We start from the raw sequence: 24,984 nt of genomic DNA, 5'->3' as shown, positions 1-24,984 counted from the left end.
TGAACATATTCAAGAAGGTAGGGTTTCATTATCCTAAGGGACTCTGAACAAACTTGTTTGATCCAGCCTGTAATACAAAACACACTCATATGAAACAAGCAAACTATGACAAAACGCGGCAAGTCAAACCCCTCAGAAGGACCTCAAGAAATGTCCCTGTGATCCCTAAAAAGGACTGGGTCCCAGTAAATAAAAGAGCAAATGCAGCATGGTTAAATTTTAATTACATTTGGCTCCCTCAAAACAGATGCTCCCAGACAGGTTTCTGTTTCCCCCACTAATGACTGTCATGCACAATCACGTCACTGGTTCAGAGGCTGCGGGGTTTGCATGCTCAAAGGCAAAACCAACACAGCCCAGCTGAAGAATAGTCACAAAATCCAGCACCCTGTCCATCCAACAGGGATATTCTGACACTGACACAGAGGTAAGAGAACCAGACACTGCCATGCTGTTTCAGGAAGAGGAACAATTGTCAGGTGCTGGAGCCTTTACAACCTCTGCATGTAAGAGCACTGACTGTGCTTGGGAGGCCACAGTGAGCTCCTCCTGCTCTGGGCTCCTGGATCATCACACACTGCTGAAAGGTTAATGTGCTAGTGATATGAAAAGACAAACAGGCAGGAAGGGGGTCAGAAGAAAGAGGTGCATCACGAGTATGTGCAGGTGAAGGCAAGCTGTTGGGAAGTCATATATGCCTTGGGTATTTCACATTGCCCTCAAGTAAACCTCCTCCCAATAAATCTGTTTGTATCATTACTTCAGATATGACCCCCATGAGACTTAGAGTGGGTCTTGGTCAACTTCAGCTTTCTGTTGCAAGATCTACAAAGAATGTGATGGGAAATGGAAGCACTCATTCCCATTTTGAGGCCATGTCTCTCAAGCTTGGGTCTTACCAGCTCAGATGAGAACACATCAAAGTGGAGTTTGAGTGTGAAGCTTGAGTCTGGTGCTATGCAGAACTTCTGTCATGAACCTAATTTCATTCATTAAAATGAATGAATATTCATAAATTCATTTCATTTTAACAGCTTGTTTTTCTTGCAGCTGAAATAGAGAAGTAAGAGGAAACAGAAACAAACACTTCTGTCCCACTCCTTTGGTTCTGGGGTGGACAGAGCCTTAGTGTGACTACACACCAATTCCTAATTACACATAAGGGTCACCAGTGATTTTAAACATGTTCTTCAAATAGCAGGTAGAGATCTGATCATACCTGTGTATCCCACAACAGCATTGCCCCCCTGCAAGGCACTAAATTACTCCAGCACTGAGATAACAAAACCAGTGCCACCATCTCCAAAGTGAAAGCAGAGCCTGGATTTTGCAGAAGAGTAAGCTTCCACCTCTCATCTTCCATCATAACCCATTTTCTTCTATAATCCTGCTGTGCAGGCACCATCTGTTTCCCCAAAGGGAAGGTGCTTGCTCTTTGAGGAATGTAGAAAAACTGAGGTTTTGAAAACACCACAAGTACTCATTGTCCATATAGTTATACTCCCTGTAAATCTCACCAATACCCATCCTTTCTATTTCAAGCTTATTATAGTTGTACCATAAGAGAAAAAAAAAAAAAAGAACATTAACAATTCATCCAGATCTTGATGATCTGATGGAGAAAAAGAAGATCATTAAAAAGCATTAGAGTGCACAACTCACTGCTGGGGAAATAACATTGGGTCACTCTGGCCTTTAGAATAAACCACTACCTTTCAATAAAAAGGATAGTCCATACTGTGTCAAGAAAACCCTTATCTATTACTTGGAACCCAGCCCAGGCTGCCAATTGATTGTGGCCTATGAAGGCTCCAAACAAGATGGGCTTTGAGCCAGAATCTGTTCACATGCAGAGAGAAACACCAGCAAAAACAGCCAGTCAGGATTTGTGACACAAGACCTGAGTTACAAATCTGATTATTTGCACAATGAAGGAGGAAGAAAAAGGAAAGTGGAACTAATTTTCTTTATGGATTTTAATATTTCCCTTTAATTAATATTTGAAGTTCCTTCTTGCCTAGTCTTGTCTGCTTTGATTACAAGCTCTTCAGGGCTTTTTGCACATTTTCAGTGTCCACCACAAGATCAGCTAATGAGTCTTTAAACATTACTTGGGTTCATCTCACTTTCAGTTCCAAAACTGCCTTAATCCTTAATGGACTAGTAATATTCTGATGTTATTTTTTAATCATTCTCATCTACAGCTTCTTTTACTAATCCTAATGAACCAATGGCTTCACAACACTGAACAAACTCAAAACACAGCAAGCTGTTCTCCTGCTGGAAGCATAAAAGCCAAGCCAAAGGCTGACTTTGAACACTTTTCACCAAGAGGTTAAAATACAGGGGCATGCTTATTTTTCTTTTCAGAAAACACAGTGGCTTTGGTCAAAAGCTGCTTGACATTCTGGGGCTGAGAAGTGCACAGCTGACCCCTGCTGATCTCTAGTTATGACAGCAGAAAAGCAAGGAAATGCAGCATTGGCATCTGCCAACTGCATTTGGGCATCCACAGACAGAACAAGATGAACTGAGCTGACAGCCTTAAAATATTGATCTGATCCATATTATTTTCATCCTAGTCCTTCATTTAAGCCTGCAATTTAGATGGTGATATGTGTCTTTCCTTTGCAGAAATGCAGACAAGATGTTTTGCACATGAAAAGTTTGACATTAGCAGAGTGAATTATAGGGATATTGATGTACTCTGATTTCTCAAAAGGTTACTGTGATCTTTTGTTGATTAAGAGACATGATGTCACTAAGATAAATGCTTCAGTTGCTACTAACAACATCTTCCAGTGAAACATCAAACATTTTTACACAAAGTGCTGGATAACATAAGGAAAGGTCACTTCTCATGTCAAAGAAGGAAGCCTCTAACCTTAATAATTCTGCTTTGCCTTATAGTAGAAATGTAAATGCTTGATTTAAGCAACACTGATGCACTATTCTTCACAGCTCAGAAACCAAGCATTAAAAGGCACATGTAAGAAAGCTTCTTGCAGGTTATAGCCTTTATATCTGCTGGCCATCTTCAAGTGGAAAAGATATGAAGGAAAAGAAGCTACCAGGGAGACTAAATGTAATTTTAATAAAAAATGAACTGCTATTTTATATCATGATTTCAGATGATTATGATATCATGACACAAAATGATGAATATTAGATTCATGATGAATCTGCCTCTTTTTCCAATAAAGGTACTGAAAGTGAAAAGAAATTAATCTAAACCAGACTATTGCTAACTGGACTCCAAGCATATCTGACATCAAACACAGGGGTGCAGACTTCAGTTCAAGGTGATAGCCTCCTCTTTCTAGACATCCTTACTCATACTCCACACACAAGTTTTTCTGCCCTCTCCAAAGACATGGAGTCCCCATAGCTGTAAACACAGTTGTCTTCAGGACTCATGCATTTGTTGAAAAGATACAAGACAACTTCATCTTTCACACAGGCAACTACAAACTCCTACTGGATAACTTGAACTTGTTGCTCAGAGGACTTGGTTAAAACAATGGAGTGGGAGGGTGCAGAAAACCAATTATATACCAATTATAATTTGATCATGGAAGGCCTGCAAAGGGGAAAATACATTTTTAGTCCACCCTGACATATGTATATAAAGACATAATTTCAGTGACAGGGTGAAAAATCTAAAAAAAGATTAACCTGAAATGGACTATGCAAATGGAGTCCTTGTAATGCAGTGATGCATGAAAACTGGATCTGAACACATGCTTTGGAAATCCAGATCTGAAAGCAGATGCATGTGTGATGGCACAAGACAGTTTTTATCTCAATTACTAAAAATGCTACACGGAGGGAAGAGGAGGGGCATGCTGGCAGACAGCTGCAAACAGATGTGAACAAGCTGCCCTTTCCCACTCACAGAGCTCACCTGGGTGCTCAGGAGGACTGCCCCACCAGTGAATGAAGGATGGGAACTCAGACTGCTTCAGGAAAGGAAATTTACACAAATAAGGATACCCACAAAGCAATGATTCCTTTCTGTCGGCTTCATCATGTGGCTGCTCAGGTGAGAGCATTAAAACTGAAAGGCTAACAGGATTTACCAACACTGTAAGCAGCTTGCAGAGTTGTTCTCTACCTATCTCCATTATTTAAACTAATTAATCTCCACTTTTTATTGATTGTCACTTTAATTGATTGTTCTTTTATTTGTTTAACTTAAACCCCTGATATGAAAGACATTGAAGAAGGCTGGCCAAAATGAGATATACACAGGCTGGTGTTAGGCTCCTCTAACCCAGTTCATTACTCAGAAGAAAAGGGTGCTACTACCTGGAATGCAGTAGCTGGATGATAAACAGCCAGTGATTATGGAGCATTTTTTGGGAGGATCACTGTCAGGCTGTAGCTTCAGCATATATGGATTAATGTATTAGAATTATGCTTGTTTTCTCTGGAGATGTGGAAAAAAAGACAAAAATCCTTCAAAATGGTATTCAGTGGGCTGAATATTCAAATACTTGTGATTTGAAATGTCTTAATTTTTTTACTCTATCTAAGTATTAACAACTCTAGTTAAATATAACGATCCCATAGGGCATGTGAAAATAAAGACAAAGGTCTTGATCAAAAGCCAAGAATAAAGGAATGGGAAATGAGACAAAGATGGCAACAAGACAGAAATCTGACTGGAAGGTTCCACACATCAGCAGTCCAGCCATGGCCCAGTATTTTACCAACTTTAAAAAAGGATAGTTTTCAGCAGCTATTGTGGAAAAAGACAATAAAAAGGCTTTGCTGTATGTGTGAAACTAAATGCAAGGTTGAGGACATACATGGGAAAAGGCAGCTCTGAAATATAAAAAGTGATAAATGGTTGAGATCATGGCAGCTGCAATTAGATGAGATTTTGAAGGGAAATACAGAAGAATGGATGGGATGGTTGACACAAGTATTTATTTATGATATAAATGCTCCTCATTTGAGACAGATGAAGAAAAGGCCAAACATGAATTAACAAAAAAACTGCTTGTTTCTTTTGTTAACAATGTCAAGTCCCCAAATCTTCATTGCACTTCCAGTTTGCTCTGCATTCAGTGAAGTGCAGAGTGCATATCGCTTGTTATTTCCTCAGCTTATATTTTTCCTTCCACAGGTCTGTGCAAAGCTAATTTGCCTTTTACTTATGGATTCTGAGCAGTTTGTGGGCACTGCATTCACGCTGCCTGATCTGCTGCAGAAGCAGCTATCACCAAAACACCCCTGACACTGCCTGCAAGACATATTAGCAAGCAGATTTACATCTGCTTGTGACTCCTGTGTGTTTTTTTCAGTCCTACTATATGTGTCCCACGTGTGACAATTTTAACACAATGTTTTCAGCATTTTTTTCTCTGAATCATACCTATATCATGCAAGCAAAGCCTGTGTTTATTCCCAGTAATATTTACAGCTGCTCTCAGCATTGAGCACTCAATGCACCTGCAGCAATGGACCTGAGAGCAAATGTGTCAGAAACATCCCTTCTCCTGGATTCCCCTTTTGCTCTTCAGTTAAAGGCACTTCTGCTCTGGCAGACAGGGGTGTTGATGCTGGTGGCAGTGGCAGAGGGGCAGCAGAAGAGCAGTGCCATCCCCCACCCACTCTCCACTCACTCCTGTGCTCCTCCAGACCACAGCTCACAAACCCAGCCAGGGCTCACCCTGTTCTGGCAACAAGGGCAGGTGGCATCCTGTCACCGTGGGGCTTTCCTGGGCAGGCAGGAAGGTGTGGGCTGGCTCCCTCTGGCCAGCAGCAGGTTTACATGATGTGAATGCACATATGCCCTCACTGCTGCTTTGCTTCCTGCTTTTTAACAGCAACTGTTCCCATCAAGCTGTCTCTTTGAGAATGTGTCACGTTTTTCAAAAAATGGATTTGGAGGTTATCTAGTGGCATCTGTGAAATAGATTAAAAAGGGAAAAAATCCAATTCTGGAGGATTCAGGTTTTTGTTGATGGTTCCCACAACATAAATCCAGTGTGTGGTTTGGGCAGCACAGCTCACAGTTAAATTTGACCTACAAAAACAAATAGCCCAAACTTACATGAAATAAATACTCATAGCAAAAACAGTATCACATTTGAAAGATGACTGAGAATTGTGCTGCTTGAAGCACTGGTTCCAGTAATTCCATGGATCACAAAAAGCAACTCTATGATTAATTAGAAAAACAGAAAAAAAAATTAGGTGGGAAGGAAAAAATAAGGCCAAATATTCTGACTGTTGTGCTTTAGAAACTACAATCAGGTGCCTCCAGGGAAATGCTGAGCTCTCCTAATGATGAACCAGTGAGACCAACATCAGGAGGCAGCACATCAGTATGAGATCCTACACAGCATGCAAGTTACTGAATGAATGAATAAATAAATACATCCTTAATGGTTCTCAGAGATAACCACCCAAATAGTTTGATGAAGCAGACAGAAAAGGAACAGTACCATCACACAGAACCATGGCAAGGGAGGGTCAAATGGTGGCAGAGATACTCAAACTCTGCCACATGTTGCTGTGACTCAGGAATTAGGTGCAAGGCTGGAGTAGCCCCTTAAAGCAAGGTGGCAGCCAGAGAGCGATGAAGCCTCCCAAAAAAGAAAGGTAAAATATTTCATTTCAGCTCTGAAGCCCCTGAAAGCACCATCCATGCAGAGCTTTTAAGCACACACAGCCACACTGTTTCCCACACACGTCAAAAACAGATGGGTAGGTAAGCCCCAGTTAGAACTCTGACAGCAGGCCAGCCTGATTACAAAGGCCCCTGTAGCTGCCACTGTGCTGGAGTGTCTCTCCAAGAGACAGTGCCAAGGGCAATTACCAATGATCAGACCATGGAACCAATCTGGAGCACTCATGGCTCTCAACTCCAAGCCAAACATACTGATGCTGCTGTGAGATGCTTCCTCTGTGCCCCCTCCACAGCTCTGAGGAGGAGGAAAGCAGAGACAAAAGGACAAACAGAGCGCATCCATTGTCCCTAAATGCTGTGTCTTCATGGGATATTGTGAACTCACCCTCCTTCTGCTTATCTGGGATTGCTCTATGTCGACCCCCAAAACTGATCACAGATTTTAATCCTATCAGCTTCTCTTGACTTACAGTTTTTTTGCATATTTCACTTTAATTAAGATTTACTGACTCAATACAAGTCTCATGCCCACATTTCTGGGGATGCAGTGGTGGAAAATATGAGCTTCTGCATTTGTTTCTTGGATATCCATGAGAAAATGCTTATATTTTCAATTTCTTTTCCCCTCTGCATTTTCAAACAAAATAGGAAAGCATTCTCTAATTGTTATTTCTTTAAATGTTTGCTCAACTATGAATTTACTTGGCCTTTCTTACAGTAAATATCACTTACTGACATGTGAGAATTACACATCACTGCTGAGCAGGTAATAAAACCAGGGAATAAAATAGCAGCAGAGGACAGGAATCAGCATGTTCCTGCATTTGGTGAGCCACATCCCTTCTTGATACAGCTTCACTCAGAAGACAAATGTGTGCTTTCACCAGGTAAGGATGTGGCCTTGACTGTAACTCTTCTATTAAGTTAACAGAAACAGAGTGAAATTCTCAGGTCAAGCAGTAGGTTGCAAACCACAAAGAAACTGCTGACAGAGCTATTTTACCTGTGCCTCGATATTTTTCAAGTGACTGATTTTAAAAATAAATTGCTAACAATGCAACTGCAGGAATATCATGTTTGTTTATTCTCACATCAGTGACTGAGAAGCTGTAAATAGGTGTGACAGCTGCTGCATCTCCTCTGTTGTCACCACTCTGCTGCTCCTGTGAGACAGGCAGTGAACAGGATGACTACTAGGACTGACAGCAGCATAGTAGGATCCTGAGGCAAAGAGTTGTACATGAGCTCTATTACTCCTAAACCCATGTCAGGGTTTCTGTCAAAATCAGCACACAGAAAAATGCTGTTTATTTTGGAGAAGAGCACATCCTGTTCTGCTTGTTGGCCAAGCTTTACTGAAATGTTCCAGAGTCTAAAAGTCACAGTTTTCCAAACTTCTGTAGGATCACCTGCCATGTTCATTTTGAAAGAAACTATACCATAGTTAAAATAATTAAAAAAAAAAAAAAACAACAACAAAACACAAACAAAACAACAAAACAAAACAACATAAAAATCAGAGCTTGATAATCATGAATCCAGTACCAAAAGACAGGGCTACAAGCTTCAAGCTATAACTTCATTAATGTCCAGAAGAACTTGAGTGATGCTCTCAGCATTACCTGCTGGGCCACCTGACTCCACATGTGGAGTAAGAAGGATTTGCTGCTTTCCCTCTGCATGCAATGTCCAATTTAAATTTCCACACCAAAAAGCACCAAACTGGGAATAAGTGCCCACTAAATGTTACATACTGCTATAAAAAAAGGTATTATGGATGTGGTAAAGTCCAGCTGAATTACCATCATAATCTGTGGGCAATACAAGGTATTGAATTGAAGGTATTCAATACAAGGTTTTGGAGAGGTATCCTCTTCCCATTTCCCTTCACTTGCCAGCATGACCCATGGCATATGCTGGCACCTGAAGGCTCTAAGGCACAGCAGGAGATTGTTATCATGGCAGCCCAGGCTGCAGCTTACATCAGCACATTGCCTCCTGCCTTCTCCACACCCTCCCTTCTGCCAGACATGCACTGTGCAGAGCAGAGGTCAGGAGACAAATGTTTTAGAGGCAGCAGTGTTTATTTACTCATCCAAATACCCATCTTTAAAGTGCTGTTAAGGGTATTATGTACAATAAAGTGATAAGCAAGATATGTACCATGAAAACCACCCATGCTGAAAACTACAGCTGGCTGGGTAAAGAAGGTTACCTGTGAAAGTATAAAGGACAGTTGTAAAAGAAGTCAGGAGGTGCATGTCTCTTCTCACACTTGATAAGATTACAGAAGAAATGAGTTGCAAAACTACCTTGGAGAACAAGGGAGAGAGCAAGCACAGCAATTCAATTTCTTCTGCTCCTGTTTCATGTCCTTGAGAAATGCCAGAGAATGCACCAGGAGAATAAAACATCTGCCACCCTGACAACAGATCTCACTGCCTTGCTCATCTGCAGTTTCACTGCATGCTCAATCAGAGGGCTCAGACCAACTCAAAATGAACATTTCACAGCCTGCATCCTGTCACAGAATAACCATTTGGCATGTCTTTATGTTAATTACCACATATTTAATGAAGGTGACCTCTAGGTCTGTAAGGGGAAAGATAGCACAAGCAAAGACAGAAGAGTGTTTGTGAATGAATTTTCAATATTTTTCTCACAAGTGACTGCTGAGCTCAGCTTCTAGAGGAAAATTCAGAACTTTTCAGACTGAGGTTGTAAGCTACTCTGCTCTAGCTGATGAAGAACCAAAATATAAGACAGAGCAAAGAAGGTAACATTCCCATTCCTGAGATTTAGATTCTACATGAAGTGCCACTCACTTTTTACTAACCTGCAGCCCAGTCAAGACATACTAACAGGCTTCAGTCAACTGGGAAAGTTTCTGCCATGCTGCTTTCATTGATTGCAGCATTTTAGTTTGCTGCTTTGATGCACTTGCATCTTTTGTCTCTGAACAGGAGAACTGTTTACTCTTTCTCCCCCATCTTTCAGAACTAAACTCAAATTTCTGTAGACTTGGACTGGAGCTGGTGCAACTAATTTATAGAAGGTAAGGATGGAGGATATGAGAGACCAAGAAAGAAGATACCCAAAGAGGAGAGCATACCTGAGTTGAAAGGAAAACATTTTACATATGCATAGAAAAGAGAAGTTCAGGGATGATGAAACCCCTGAGAAAAATCCATAAAAACTTATGTGGTACATCAAGGAGGGTAAGGTACAACGACAAAAGAAGTAACCCAAAATATTTCAAGTGGAGCTCACTTTTAAAGAAGAGCTTTTATAATACCTCAAAATGCTTTGGCACTTATTGCTGACAATCAAGGCATTTAATTATATACTTCATTTAAGCAGAAGGGAAGTTCAGAGAATTACATACTTTAGGCATGCACTTAATTATGGTCTAGATATTTAAAGGCAATCAACTGCTCCAAGTCCTTGGGTTCAGCTGACATTTCAGAAAATTTTTAAAAGTATAAATTTTCATATTTTTATTTCTGCATCAGTCCTATTGTTACTTCTTTTTCTCTGAACATACACCTTAAAACTTCTAAATATCAGTCAAAGAGACACAGTTGTCTTTTTCTCTTCCAGGAAGAAACTGTTATTGGTCTCTTTTACCAGTCATAGAACCCAGCACAGCATCCCACATTTTGCAAATGCTCTTCCAGCTGTTTTGGCAGGGGGAAAAAAAACCCAAAAAAGCCAATAACAACAACAACAAAAAAACACAGTGCAAGTTTGGTTTTGTTTTAGTTATTCCTAGGCTCATCTGTAACATTTGCAAAATCACAACAAACAGACCCAGCTGAAGTTAACAGCTTTTAATATTACTACTTTTTAAAACATTTCCACACTAGAAATAATTGCTTTGCAAAACAAAAGGAAATGGCCCTGTATCCAGCAGCATGCTTCATAGAGGAGCTGAGCTTTTCTGAAGTGATGATAATTGCAATGATTTCTAATTAGCTGCTGCTTGGCAGGTTTGGGCTGGCAGCTACCAGGAGTGTGGAATTCAGCTAAGAGTACAGATTCAGTGTCAGAGTAGGTGTCATTCCAAAAGGCTGGTGCTGTGAGACAGGCTGGGAGCAGTGTGGGTGTGAGAGCCAGCAGGGCATGGGCAGGCAGCAGGAACAGCTCTGGCTGCTGTGCACTCATGGTCCTGCTCACAGGGAGAGATTCCCACCCTGCACCCTCTGCCCCCTGTAACCCTGCCAGCTCTGCAAAGCACACAGACAGTTAGTGCCCAGTAAGTGTCTGTGTCACAGCTGGCCATGCTTTCTGCTGCTGTTCAGTGCACAGGACTGCACACCCTGACCACACTGCACCTTCAAAAAAGATGTCAAGGAGTTCACACACTTTATTCTGATCCTTTTTTTGTTCCAAAGTGCTCATAAATTGCATATGAAATGTCAGGATCCTTTTTGCCTTCCATTCCATAAAAACTGAACAATCCTGACATGTTAACCATCACAGGAATTAGATCAACTGATCAAGCCACACAACCATCAACAGATTACAACCAATTCTCAAGGATCTTCCTTTCATACTTCAGCATGTATCTGCTGGGAAAAAAAAAAAAAAAAAGTCTATAACAATCATAGAGAGGCGTCAGTTTTTCAAAAGACCCTTAAAAATCATCATCATCCCTGTGAACAGAGGCAGGGATTAACAGTAATTTAATTCTGTATAGGGTACTATACTCATCAAACCAAGTTGTCCACTGAAACAACAGACAAGGGACTACAACAGACCTCACTAGCTCAGGTAGAAAATTCATTCATGACCAAAAACATTTTCAAAGAAACTAAAGTCCAGCAGAGACACACAGCAAATTAACAGAGCTGGTCACTGCTGAATTTACTTGGGCTGCTGCTCTAATTTTCTGCTTTCCACATCACTGCACTCCTTTTGAATGGTCTTATCTTTGATCAATTATTTAATTTGATGTTGTATGGCCACCAAAGGATCACACTGCTTTACTTAATCCTGGAAGACACTTTGAACCATTTGGGGATTTTGGCTTTTGTCTGCTATGGGAATGAGGTTAGGAAGATGGTGAAACTAGCTTCCTAATGGCCAGCATCCATTCCATTTTCAACAAAACTTAAACCAGGCTCTCCACCCCATGTTTGCTCATCAATTAATTGAGAAATTCATATTAAATTAGCCAAAACCAAGATAATACCACCACCACTGCCACTCCAGTCTATAACCAGTTAAGATTTTCCAGGCTGTGGATTCTGAGAATCCAAATGGTCTCAGCTGCTACCAGAAACTCCATTCTCATCGAGTCTGCCAGGAGAATTATTACTCAGTGTAGGACAGGGTTGGGCTCTTACTGTTCAAGAAAAAACAGGCACCTCAACAAGCAAGATGTTTGGCATGAATGCAGTGCTGCTTCAGTCTTCATTCCTCCTACCTGCCATCTCTAGCTATTTGCTGTGTAAAACAGGAACACAGCTATTGCTGCAATCAACTGTGCTGTGAAATGCTTTATGACTGTAAAACATGTGAATGTCTATTTGCTATAATATTACAAGCCTCCTTTCCACACTCAACAAAGATGGAAATATGCAACATCTGCTCTGTTTGTGAAGCTTTTAGTATGTAACTGCTGAAAATCATGTAAATTATTTAAAAAAATATTAAATGTGTCACAGAATTAGTCTCAGAGTTAATGGGCACATGAAACACAAATACATTATTTCATTTCTTCTAATTCTTGTTGTGCAAAGGTGCACAAACACATGTGCCACATGAGCTGCATCCTCCTTTCACTTCCCCACCACCCAACCTCCTACTACATTCTCCTCTTCTGACATATAAGTGCTCCAAGAGAAATTCATCATGCTATTAATTGATGAAAGCACAATCACTCCAAAACACTTAGTCTCAGGCTTCCCTGAATTAACAATATGACCAATTGTAGGTTTCCTCTAACTCTCCTAGGATATTTTTCTATGAATTACAAAACATTCTCTTTCCATCTGTGCCAGGCTTAAGATACCTCACTTTAAGCAAGTGGACAGTCCTGCTGATGTTACTGGAACAATATACATGTGTTCCCAGTGCAGGAAATGTTTAAGTGTTTTGCTGGATTGGAATCACTGCTTTTAACATCTTCTGACAGCAATTACAAGCACAATCCTGGAACAGCCTCCTCCAAAGTGCAGTATCAACACTTCATCAAAAGAGTATGCCCAAATCACCAATGAATTTTCAAAAGCTTTGCTGGAACAGAAATTGCTACTATACAAGACTTGGAAATGCAGTCTGCAGTGTTACTGCAGTGATAAGAAAAGTGAAGGGATTCCTCTTGTTCCTCACACTAATAAAAATCTAATGCAATTGTGCTAAGCAGCCAGCAGAAAGAAAATTATTCTTACCTCAACTGTTGGCAACATTCTGGATGAGGGCACTGATTTCTGCACACAAAACAGGATTTTGGCAACATCTGGATTATACAGCTGGTCCCTCTGGCTATGCTATACCACAGCAAGATGTCAGGACTTAAGATTGAACCAAAGCATCTGAGAACTCCTTAGCTAAACTCATATCTGCTCTTTCAGCTTCCTAATGCTTTGATTCTATCTATTGTAAGTCAAGACATTCTGGAGGAATCAAAGAATGCCAGAGAAAATGACTTTAACCTTTGGAAGAAAGCAGAGCTGGTAGAGTAATGGTCAGTGCCCTATTATGCAAATAAGTGCGCACTGAACTGGTCATATAAAAGAATGACTGCAAGCTCCTAGCTAACATTATTAATGTTTAATGCTATAGATCAAGGTTTTAGATTATAATCAGGGCAGCTTTTGACAAGGAGTTGTTTGTGCATCTTTTAATCCCAACTTTCCATGGTTTGGCAAAGAGTTTGCATTTTAAAGACAAAAAAAGAACAGTCCTAAGCATACACCAGTAATGTCAAAGCTTCCAAATGGCCACCATTTAGCACTGTCAAAGACAGACTCCCCAGGTGCAAGCATGACTGAAAGGTCTGTCTGTCTTTCTCTGGAGCTCTCTTGGTGGCACATGTACAGACACAGACACATGCAGTGAGTGAGCAGCCTGGATTCTGGTTTGAGCTGGTGGGAATAACCTACCCAAACCACAAATCTAAACTCTCTCTTTTTTAATACCTTCAGATTACCTTGCTGTAAGAAAGAGCACACAGCTAATAAAGGCTTTGAATCCCTCTTGACCCCTGAGATGGAGAATACATAAAGAAATAGTGGGAAAACAAATGCAGTTTTACCCTGTACTCTGGTTCCTCTGTGCTGATACAGCAGAGTACAGCAGATTCTAATTGTGCATCCTCTAATATCCAGAAATCTCATTAGAAAGGAATTAAAGGATACTGGGCCTATGTCTGGGGTTTCTGGAAATGCAGCAGCTCTGCTCAGGTGGCAGGGTGTCCAAAAACGCCAAGCACACCCTCTGTGCACACCCCAGCCTTGCAGCATGCACATGGGCTGTCCATGCCAGCTGGAAAATGTGAGTATAAAGCTGAAGGTGAAGGGTCTGGAGCACAAGTCTGATAAGGAGTGGCTGAGGGAGTTGGGGATGCTTAGCCTGGAGAAAAGGAGGCTTGAGGGACTTTGAAGAAGTCTGTAGCCAGGTGAAGGTTGTTCTCTTCTAAGCAACAAGTGACAGGGCAAATTTGAAACAGCATCAGGTCGGGCCAAAGCAGGTATAGATGGGATATTAGGAAACATTTCTTCATGCATAGTGTTGCCAAGCATTGGAACAGGCTATCCAGGGAAGTGGTTGAGTCACCACCCCTGGAGGTAATTAAAAAATGTGTAGATGTGGCAGTTAAGGACATAGTTTAGTGGTGGACTTGGCAGTGCTACATTCATGGCTGAACTGGATCTTAAAAGTGTTTTCCAACCTTTAAGTGACATAATGACAATGATGTTATGATTCCATAAGTCAAAATGAAAGGCTATTTTAAATCAAAGTTTGCAGAATCTGCTATTATAATATTTTCTCACAAATAACTTGTATGACATTAATGACCCTAAATGAACTCTGTTCATCCTGTGTATTCCAGGGCTTTTCAGAAGTTATATAGCTCTTAATAATGTATATTTCATGTGGAAGCATGGATTGTTATTCTATGGTTTCTTCAATATGCACCAAGGACCACCTCCCTGTTTTGGGGAAAGTGGCTGAATTACTGGCAGTGCAATGAAAGGCTTCAAGTGACTTGAATGAACACTAACCAGACCTGAAATCCCAGAGGAATAATAGAGAACACAAAAGCAATGAAATTATCTTTATTTTATAATGGTTTTGCTTCCTGTGCCAAATTTGTTCATTTGTTTCTCTAGCTCCTGAAGCATGGCATCACTTTTCATATTTAAAACAATTCCCCATCACTCCAATTGAAATGAAAGATTATAAAAATACAACTTTTAATCATTAAACTATACTCAAAGAATTCAACTTTGTACTTTGAATTCTCATAAACTCTTTACAAAGAGGTTTTGAACATGGAGAGTCATCAACTATGTCTGACTTAGTAAAAAAAAATCCACAGAAATTGTCATACTCCCAAGGCTCTTGCTATCTTTTCCTGTTCTAAATGTAAAAGAAGAAAAGACCATTTGTCTGACAATTAAAATTTTATTTTTACTGTAGGGAAACATACCCTACCATAAAACCACTGAAAATTAAGGAAATCCAGTCCTCATTTTCAATATGAAACAGAAAATACAGAAAACCCTTCAGGAAAATTAAATTGCAAACATAAATCTTGAAAAATGTATCAGTAACATTATGACTGCAGGTGCTGCCCAGCTCATATCAATTTGGATCATACTGAAGACCATTACATCATTTTTTATTCTCTGTCTTCCCATTTTTTCCCACTAAAAGCTGCTATTTTTTTCAGGTTGAAGTCATGTTTTAACCCTGCTCCCATTAACATTTTTTTCATTAGCTGGCTGTTAAATCAATGTTAATTTTAGTCTGTCAGAGGAAGGGAGGGGGCAGCTCACCCCTGGGCATCTGACAGCAAGCCCCTAACCCCTGATAAAAGCACTGAGTGCTCTTAGCCTGGATGCAGCACTCAGCACCTCCCAAAACCAGGCTTTTATGCTGGAAGCAAAAGTCTCTACCTATGAGAAGTGGCTATTTCTGAGGTTACCAAGACTACAAGAGCATTCTGAAATCACTGAACAACACAAAGAAATGAGCCAGTCATACAGCTTAGCAGTGGCTGAACATCTTTGGCACAGCATCTTGAGATGTACAGCATTACTTTAATTAAAATATGGATTTAGAGTGGAAACCCAATGACAAGCTGCTAATAGGCTTTGACTAGGTATGAGTCCTGCTCATTAGCACAAGGGACCTTAAACCAAAGCCAATTAGAGCACCAGCAGAACAGAGGACACCCAAGCCTGCTCAATCAACTACAAACTAGATATGAACCCACTGATGCAAAAAGGCTTATTTTAACAGCAGATTAAATAGTTACAGTTAAAAGCTGTTCTTCATGGCATAGCTAATAAATACAATACAGCTGAGGTGTTCAGGGGTTGCTCAAGCTGCAGTGAGCAGGAGGCCAGATTTTAAGTGCTCATAACACACTGCAGAATCACTGAGGCTGCAAGTGGCAATCAAACTTACACACACTGCTTCTGTGTTTGCATCAGAGGGGCTCTAATGCTGTCATTTATGCTGGCTCAAGACATCTAGCAAAGCTAACTTGGGTCCACAATGAGGAGTTCAAAGGTGTGATAACACACAAAAGCAATTTATAGGAGCATAAATAGTCTACAGTATCCTGTAAAAATAACTTGAGAGATAACCACTGTTTGTATGCCATTATGCATCTCAGTTAAGGTATTACCTAAATATTAATATTAATGTGTGTGATATTCATCAGGTAGTATGTAATACCTGCAGCAGGTGGATGATAATGAGAGTGATAGCAGAGTATCTTTAAAAGTGATTACGAGCAGAAAGCACAAATCAATAATTCTCTTGTGTTCTCACTCATTTTTTGTTGAGGATATCTCACTGGACCACACCACCAGAGATGCTACAGAAATTATTCAAACACAAAAGACAAAAAGATACAGCAGTGAAAAGAAAACTGAAGAAAAGCAATACCTAAACTGAAGGAGTGACACACTGGGAGTTAAATGCCACCATGGTGACAGGAATGGAAAGGGCTGACAGCTCAGGAAGGTACAGGAGGCCTGTGATGGGGAGTAACAGAGGTGAGTGCAGGCTCTGCTGTACACAGTAACCTAAGAACTGGATTAATTTCCTTCAGTAGAAAAGGACCCCAGGATATCTTCTTCCTACAGCTCAAAGGTTAATTACACAAATACCCCCTGGAGGAATTCCCCACAGGCCCTGTGCTGTGCAGACTGCTGACCCAATGAGCCCTGTGTCCCCACTGGGAGAGGTCTGGCAGCCCTGACTTCTTCCTGCCATCCCCACCACCCAAAGGGCTTTGTGGCACACAGTTCCATGGTATTCCATCCTTTCTTCCTCAGTGTATTGCCTCACCTTCACCTCACACTGAAACAAAAACTATCAATTGTCACTTGTGACAAAGGAATACACAAATTAACCCCAAAGGATTGGGGAGAAAAGCACGTTTCACTGTAAACTGTTGCATTAATAACCTTAATAAGTGTAAAACACATTTGCACTGGGAACTATTCTGAGAGAAGCAAAGCACAGTGCTTTGTGACTCTTCCAACACAGAGAATTATCACAGAAGTAGAATATGAGGCAGCAAGAATAAGGGAGAGTATATGAAGAGAATGGGCAGCTCTAGTTCCAGCTTTGGCACACTCCACTCTGATTATGGGTAAAACCTGCTGCTGTGTTGCACCTCTGCTTCTGTGCTATGGGGGCATTCCACTTCAGCTCAGCACCTAGGGAACAAAAGATGGGCACAGGGAGCTTGCTGATTGTGCTGAGAAGGATTGTAGGAAAATGATCTGACCTGCAAAATTTCTTTTGAATTCTCCAGTTATCAGGAAGATCTCATATTAATAGAAATTATTCTTTCCTCCCCATTGTGGTTTTCCTTAAAAAAAAATCTTAGAAATACATCCAAAGAGAAGAGATGCTTGGACAGCCAACTGCTGTCATCAGAAAGGCACCAGCCTGACACTCCCTCAAAGTGGACTTTTGAAAGAGAACATGACAACAGTCATTGCATTAATGAAACAGAACAACAGCACAAGGATTAGATTTGGCTTCCAACAAACACCTCCAGCCAAAGTCAGCACTCAGACAGCAACAGTGCAAAAGGCTTTCCTGGACCCTAGTCCACAGCACTCACATGAACAGAAGAATATATCCTGGAAAAGGTGATGGATGGATGGTCAGTGAGTGTGGCTTTCTCTCAAGCGTGACACTATCTGTCTGTTAAAAACCCAATTCACCAGGATTCACCATGATGATTTTTGGCTTTGGGTGGCTTATAGCCAGTACATACTTCTCAGTATATTAAGCATGAGTACATTGAACACCAACACCCACAATCATGCCTCGAGCTGGAATCTAGATCTAAGCGGCAATTAAAAAAATTTGTTCATGCCGAGGAGTATTTCTATATACGCCAAACTGGATTCTGTACATGTAGACAACAACTTAAAAAAACGCAAAACCACAGATGCACATACAATCGCAGTATGGAATGGAGGAAAAGAACCGAAAAATCGCATCTCCGATTTTCATTTACAGTGGGTCTCGGAGGATGGAGAATGATGCTCGCCTTGCCCACCCGAGGCCGCCGGGGGAGCGGCCGTGCCGGGCGCTAACAGGTGCTGCGCCCCGAGCTGCGCCGCCAACTTCTCCTCGGCAGCGCTGCCGGTTCCAGCCGCCTCATTTTCCCTTTCTTTCCTCCTCCTCGCCCCTTCCCCAAGGCGCGGGGCTGCTCAGATTTATCCCTGCGCCGATGCAACTTCGGACAGAGCGGACCCGAGCGGAAAGCAGAGGAGGGGATGCGCGCCCCGCCGCCCCCGCCCCGGGCTCCCGTCCCGTCCCGTCCCGCCCCGGGCTCCCGTCCCGTCCCGTCCCGTCCCGTCCCGTCCCGTCCCGTACCACCTGCGCGGCCATGAAGGACAGGTCCATGGTGCTGCCGCTGGAGCTGCTGGCGGAGCTGGCGGAGGTGCTGAGGCTGCCGCTGCCGCTGCTGCTGCTGCCGGGGGCGGGCGGGGCGCGGGGGCGCGGCGCGGGCACCGCCTCCCCCAGCAGCGGCGGGCGCGGCCGCGGCAGCGGAGCCGGCACCGGTACCAGTTCCAGCTCCGGCGGCTCCCGGCACAGCCCGGCCCGGCGCGGCTCCGGGAGGAGGCGGGGGCGGCGGCGATCCGGCCCCCGCGCTGGGCCGGGCTGGGCTGGGCTGGGCTGGGTCCGCCCCCGCGGCGGGGGGAGCCCGGGGCGCTCCGCTGCGCTCCGCCCGCACCTGTGCCCGCAGCGCTGCCCCTCCCGGCCGGAGCCCCTCGGTCCCCGGGGCTGTTCGCCTGGGCTGCTCGCTCCGGGTGCCGCCGGCCGGAGCCGGGGAGCGATGTGCTGGGAGCGAGGCGATGAGCGATGGATGCAGCGGATGCGGCTCTGCTCAGGTCCTCTGCATCACACGTGCCTCTGGAGATGCGCACACCTGGCGGTCACAGATTTCCTGCTCAGCTTGCTAATCCATCAGCCTGGTTTTAAAATTCTCGGCTCCCTCTCTCATGACAGCTGAAAAGAACTCCCGGCGGCTCAATCTTACACCTTTTCATGGCTGAGCTGTTGGAACTTTATTTTCAGCTTCTCTCCTCCTTGTTCCCAGAACGTACTGTTCAACAATACACAATGAACGTATTTTGTCCCTTTTCTTGTGCTTTTCCCTGTTCCCCACAGACGCTGTTATCACTTTTAGCATGAAAAATTCAGTGTAGTCGTTCACTGGTTGGTTCTGAATGTTATAAATGAGAAACAAAAATGTCTTGATATTCAGCAAAATTTAGATTGCTTTATTTTATATAGACAGAGCGATGCAGAGCTGGGGAAAACGTGAGGGGTCACCACCCACTCCAGGCTCCGTCGAACTTCAGTTTGCAGCTTCTCTTTATAGTATGGTTTTCTCATCAAAATCAACAATTGTTGGTTTTTTGCTGTCATAATTTTGCCAGGTAAGCAGTGCTGGTCAAAAAACATCCGTGAAGTCTCTGGGTGATGTGAAGTCTGAGCAATTTTTCAAGTCTCTTAGATAAACATGATAAAAATGTGTGTGCTAATGCATTGAAAGCTTTTTTTGTGGTTTGTTTTTTTTTTTACCCTTTTGTTAGTTTCATCTCCTAGGCAGAAGTCTTTGACTATGTGTTTGCTACAGCATATTACAGGGGTCTGAATTAGAGCTAATGAGAATATATCTGTATGCCACCATCAGAAGTATATACAAAATCAACTTTGCACTGGGATTTTAAAGTCTGGAGGAAAAATAGACCGTGCTTTATTTTATCATGTGTGCTGTAAGCTCTATACTGTTTTGCCTACTATTGCACTGCTGCAGCAGGAGGTGATGGAAAGAAAATCAGCTGTTTTAAAGCAGTCTTTTACTTCAGTGACTATTATTGTGTCTGCCAAAAATGCTTTTATGTCAAGAGGCTCATTAAGTAAACAAGTAAAATCCCAAAGAGGCAATGTAATTTTAAGATTTTTTAATTGAGTTGTGTAAATAATGGAATTGTCTCTTTGTAGAGTCTCTCCAAAGTTTTGAAAGGATATTGATGTGTGTGTCAGAAGCCATAAATTAGCTTCAAAACAGTGTTAATCTTTCATCATCCAGATAAATTTTAAATGTGCTGGGTAAACATCTCTTCATAGCAAATGTGGCCTGGTCAGTGACTGCATCTGCATCAACAGAAAAATAACAAAATAGTTCATGGAATAAAAACATTGTTAAAATTTCAAAACCACAGTCAATAGTAGAATCAATACTCCTGCCCAGCTTGGTGTCATCTGCAAACTGACTGAGGGTGCCATCAATCCCCTCATCCAGATCATCAATAAAGATGCTAAAAGGACTGGCCCCATCACTGACCAGTCACCAGCTGGATATTACTCTGTTTGCCACCACTCTTCAAGCTTTTCATTATGGTACTACAAAATACAAAGCTTTGTTTCTTCATTTTCCCCCCAAATACATTTTGGATATAAATTGCTTTATAGTAGGTCTGTAAGTTGTTCTGTAAAACAAACATTTTAGATGTGCTTCTTTCTTTCAGTAATTATAATGTAGAGCTTGAATGAGATCTGCCAGCTGTCCTGCCCATCTTGTGTCCGACTTTCTCATCAAAATAGCTAGACCACTTTAAAGGGTTATGTCACAATTTGCTATTTCTGTGGACAAACATTGTAGCACCCAGCTAAAAATGAAGATATGATTGTATAACGTTATTCTTAAAAACAAGTAAAGATGCTCTTTAATTAGCTTTAAAGCTGTTTGCTAAAAAGACCACATTTTTCAGTACAGTGGAACACAATTCAATTAGAGAATAGTTTGGTCTGTCAGTTTTCCTGGGGCATAGTAGGAAATCCTTTCTTGCACTGCATGTGCACATAAGCTCTGCCTTTGCTTCACAAAACAGATCTAACAAAATATGACAATTGAGTCTTGCTGCCAAAATGGATTTTAAATGGGTTTGTATCTGTACAGCCCCACTTACCATATGTTGTATTTAGATACCTTAGGCAATACAGTACCAATTTTTAGCTTTGCGTCCTGATATCACATTTAAATCTTTTATCTATGCAAAGGGAGACCAAGCTCTTACTTGAAGGAGAGAAGGTAATATTGGTTTCTTGCTGCATTTTAATACACTTTAATGCTATTTCCTTTGAATCCATATTTACACCTACTGTTGCCTCATTACAGCAGGTTGCAATCACACAAGGCAGTTAATTCCCTTAATGAAGAATCAGCCACAGTGACATTGTGGTATCCAGTTTTAAGACAGAGTTTATTCTTTCTGATGGACTCTTGCTGCTCAGCATATCATAAAGAAGGCAAAGAATGCTGAATTTTACACGTGAAGTCTGGCTGGACTGAATCACCAAAAGGGAGTCCACTCAGAAGAACCCTTCCCTTCCCTTCCCTTCCCTTCCCTTCCCTTCCCTTCCCTTCCCTTCCCTTCCCTTCCCTTCCCTTCCCTTCCCTTCCCTTCCCTTCCCTTCCCTTCCCTTCCCTTCCCTTCCCCTTCCCTTCCCCTTCCCTTCCCTTCCCTTCCCTTCCCTTCCCTTCCCTTCCCTTCCCTTCCCTTCCCTTCCCTTCCCTTCCCTTCCCTTCCCTTCCCTTCCCTTCCCTTCCCTTCCCTTCCCTTCCCTTCCCTTCCCTTCCCTTCCCTTCCCTTCATCTTTCAACAGAATATGTTGACACCTGCAAATTAGCACAGTACAGCCATTAAATTTTAAGCAGCCAATTTCACTTCATGGAATGCAAATGCCCTATCTTGCTTCCCAGTCCCCTGGGCAGTACTGGGGCAGTTACTAAGGGAGTCACTGTCAAACTGGGAATGGAGGTGGTTTGAACAGGTCATTAATTATGAGTAAAATCAGATGTGTGCTTAAATACCCCTTTACAAAGCACAAATGCTTGAGTGTATGTTGCAGGCTGATGCCTCCTCTAGCTCCAGATCCAGAATCCCCTCCTGAGTGAACATAGCCACAGCTTTTCCTTCACAAAGGTAGGCAAGTACTATTCCTCTTTGGAAAATATCAGAAGGTGCTCACTGTTTAAAGGGATAAACCCAGAAGAGGGAAACTTTGGTTCTGTGACCAACCCACCCCAAGGAGAACCAAGCAGGTCCTTGTTCTCTGGGTGCATGTCTTCTACAAAAGAATGGCATTGGGAAGCAAACCTGCTCCTCAAAGCACATTGAAGGCAGATGTGTTTGCAGAAGGACATGTAAGCCACTATAGCAGAGAGAAAGAACTTGGAGGTCTCTGTCTGTAGCCAATGTTCCAGGCACCCCTGTGCAAGCAAAGCAGTGTGGAGCCCACACCCCACTGACAGGACAGTTGGCTTTTATGTTAGGTAGTTCTGGGCAGAGAAGTACAGAAATGAGTGCAGAAGACAGACACTACAATACTTTCTGTCCAGCCAGATATCCACACCTAGTGTGTATGAGCTAGTAGTTTCCCTATACAGTGGTAAATGAGATTACAGTAACAAAGTTTCATTTTTTATACTGTAATCTTTGTTAACTTCCATGTCAGCATATTTTAGTCATCATGAAATGGTCAGGATAAGACTGAGTGTTTTCCTTTTATTTTTCTTCCTCTATGGTTGGAAGTGGAATGAAAGCCTGGAGGTCAGATCAATACCTACCAATCTCTACAGCTTGACAAATAAAAATGTCTTTGTAAGTCAAGGTTGCATTATTCCTGCTAGCCTTCTGATATATCACAGTAATCACAAGAGGGAACAACACTGCCTGACAAATTTGGTGTGGATTACATTCCTTTTGATTGCTATAAACTTCCATCATCAGCAGCTGCTACATACTGAAGGGCTCACTCACACATCATAAAACTAGTTAGTGCCGAGTAATTCAGAGACAAATTAAGTTTGTAACTTTCTGTGTGACTCCTGAACCCCCACAGCTGCATACACTAGAATAATTATAGTCAGATATTACTCTCAAAACACTTGTGGGCAAAATAATCTTCACAAAAGAGATTTAGACTTAAAACTCTTTTAAAATCAGCATCATTAGCGCACAGATGAGCAATAAAATAGAGAATTACTGGAACATAGATACAGGGAACAACATTGCCTTCTACTTCACTCCCAGTCTCCACCAAGGGAAGGATGGGCTCTCATCCCTGACAGGAGTCAGCACTATCCAGAGAGCCCCAGCCAGCTCCTTGGCTACTCCAAGTCTTGAAAAAAATCATCATTCTTTTGTCTCATTTATGAGAGCTGAAAATGCAACAGAAGGGGCAGCAAGAGCAAAATCTGGCTCCTCCAACTAGGTCAATCTGCCTGGCCCAGCCCTGAGCCCAGCCTTAGGGTGGCTGTTCCTGCAGGGAGGCTGGGGCTGCTGTCTGTGTTTGCAGCCTGGCCTGCCCCTGGCTCTCCCAGCCTACAGAGAATTTGGGAGAGAAAAGGTGACTCAGAGGTGAGAAAGTAACCATTAGGGAGTTCCCTCCCCTCCGTGGAGATCCACATTTATCACACAGATATCAAAGTATCTCTTGAGTCCTGGGGCTGACCCCTCTGCAGCAGTGGGTCCATAAGAGTAAGGGATGTGTAATGTACCCTTCCTTCTCAATTACAATCTTCTAGATATTCTGCTACAGAACCATTTGTCTTAGAGATTGCATGTTCAGGTAATGGCTTCAAATCAGTTTATTTCATGTTACATGACAGAAAGATTCATAATGGATCTGGAAATTGGCACTAATTTAAGAGGCACTATTTTGAGATGAAGGCAAAACAGAAAATGCTTCATACTTATACATTATTGAAAACTTGAGAAATGTCTTGGCTTTTGAAAACATTTATTCCCACCCCAAATTTACATTAGCTGATACAAAGGAATGAATAAAAGATTGCTGCCAGTAAGTCTAGAATTCCCAGTTGAGAGTGGATTTTGCCTGCAGTAGCCTCCTCTAAGCCTGAAGGAAAAGCTGTCTCTACCAGTTCTGTTTGTCATTGAGTTAAATGTCTATAAAAAAAGCTTCTAAAAGTGTAAAGCATTCCTAGTGGAAATAAGCACTACTTTTTTACTCCATTCAAGCAGGCTTTTCACCTGTCCTTAGGTCATCCAATCTGTTCAAGAGGAGCAATGAGCTCTGCAGTGTGTCTCCTGTCACAGCACATTTGATTTCTTGACATTGACACACTCTGGACACATTGAAACAATATATTCATCAACCATAATGTGAATTTAGTTCTGAGTAAGAAATGTCAACATACATTTGAGAACCATATTCCATAACATGATTGCCAAGATGCTAATTAAAAATATTGGAGAGAGGACATATGGCCTTTAGAAGGAGAATTTCATGGTCCCCATTGGACTTCTCAAGAGAATTAGTTTGCAAAAGGGATGTCCTTGTAAAACTGTAAATATGTGTAGACTTTCATTTTTTAAGAAGACAGCACTGCACAGATCTTTAAGAAGTTATCTTTATCAGTCCTCTGCCTTGAATGAGGGTCAATATTCATTTACCAGTCCTGGTGGGCCAGTTCTTTTCCTTGCTAAAGAGGCCTTTATCTCAAGCATATCTCCTGGAAGAGCTGAGCTGGCATTCAAATCCCTGGTACCCCACCTCCCCTCCAAAGAGAAAACACAAACAGGCAGTTTCAATCATAA

The 24,984-nt window shown here is 42.0% G+C and overlaps 1 protein-coding gene across 1 annotated transcript in view; it reads right to left on the bottom strand.

Moving 5' to 3' along the window:
• The window catches only part of LOC306803597 (uncharacterized protein C14orf132), a 38,207-nt gene extending 19,235 nt beyond the window's left edge, over positions 1-18,972 (bottom strand). The window contains exon 1 of the mRNA XM_079309197.1: positions 18,725-18,972. Within this exon, the coding sequence (XP_079165323.1) occupies positions 18,725-18,754 (30 nt within the window). The 5' untranslated portion in view covers positions 18,755-18,972. The remainder of the gene's footprint in view (positions 1-18,724) is intronic.
• Between the last annotated feature and the right edge of the window lie 6,012 nt (positions 18,973-24,984).

Source organism: Erithacus rubecula (genome assembly GCF_903797595.1).
Source record: "Erithacus rubecula genome assembly, chromosome: 6".
Lineage (NCBI taxonomy): Eukaryota > Metazoa > Chordata > Aves > Passeriformes > Muscicapidae > Erithacus > Erithacus rubecula.
The sequence above is the reverse complement of the archived record's forward strand: the minus strand, read 5'-3'. Positions and strand labels throughout refer to the sequence as shown.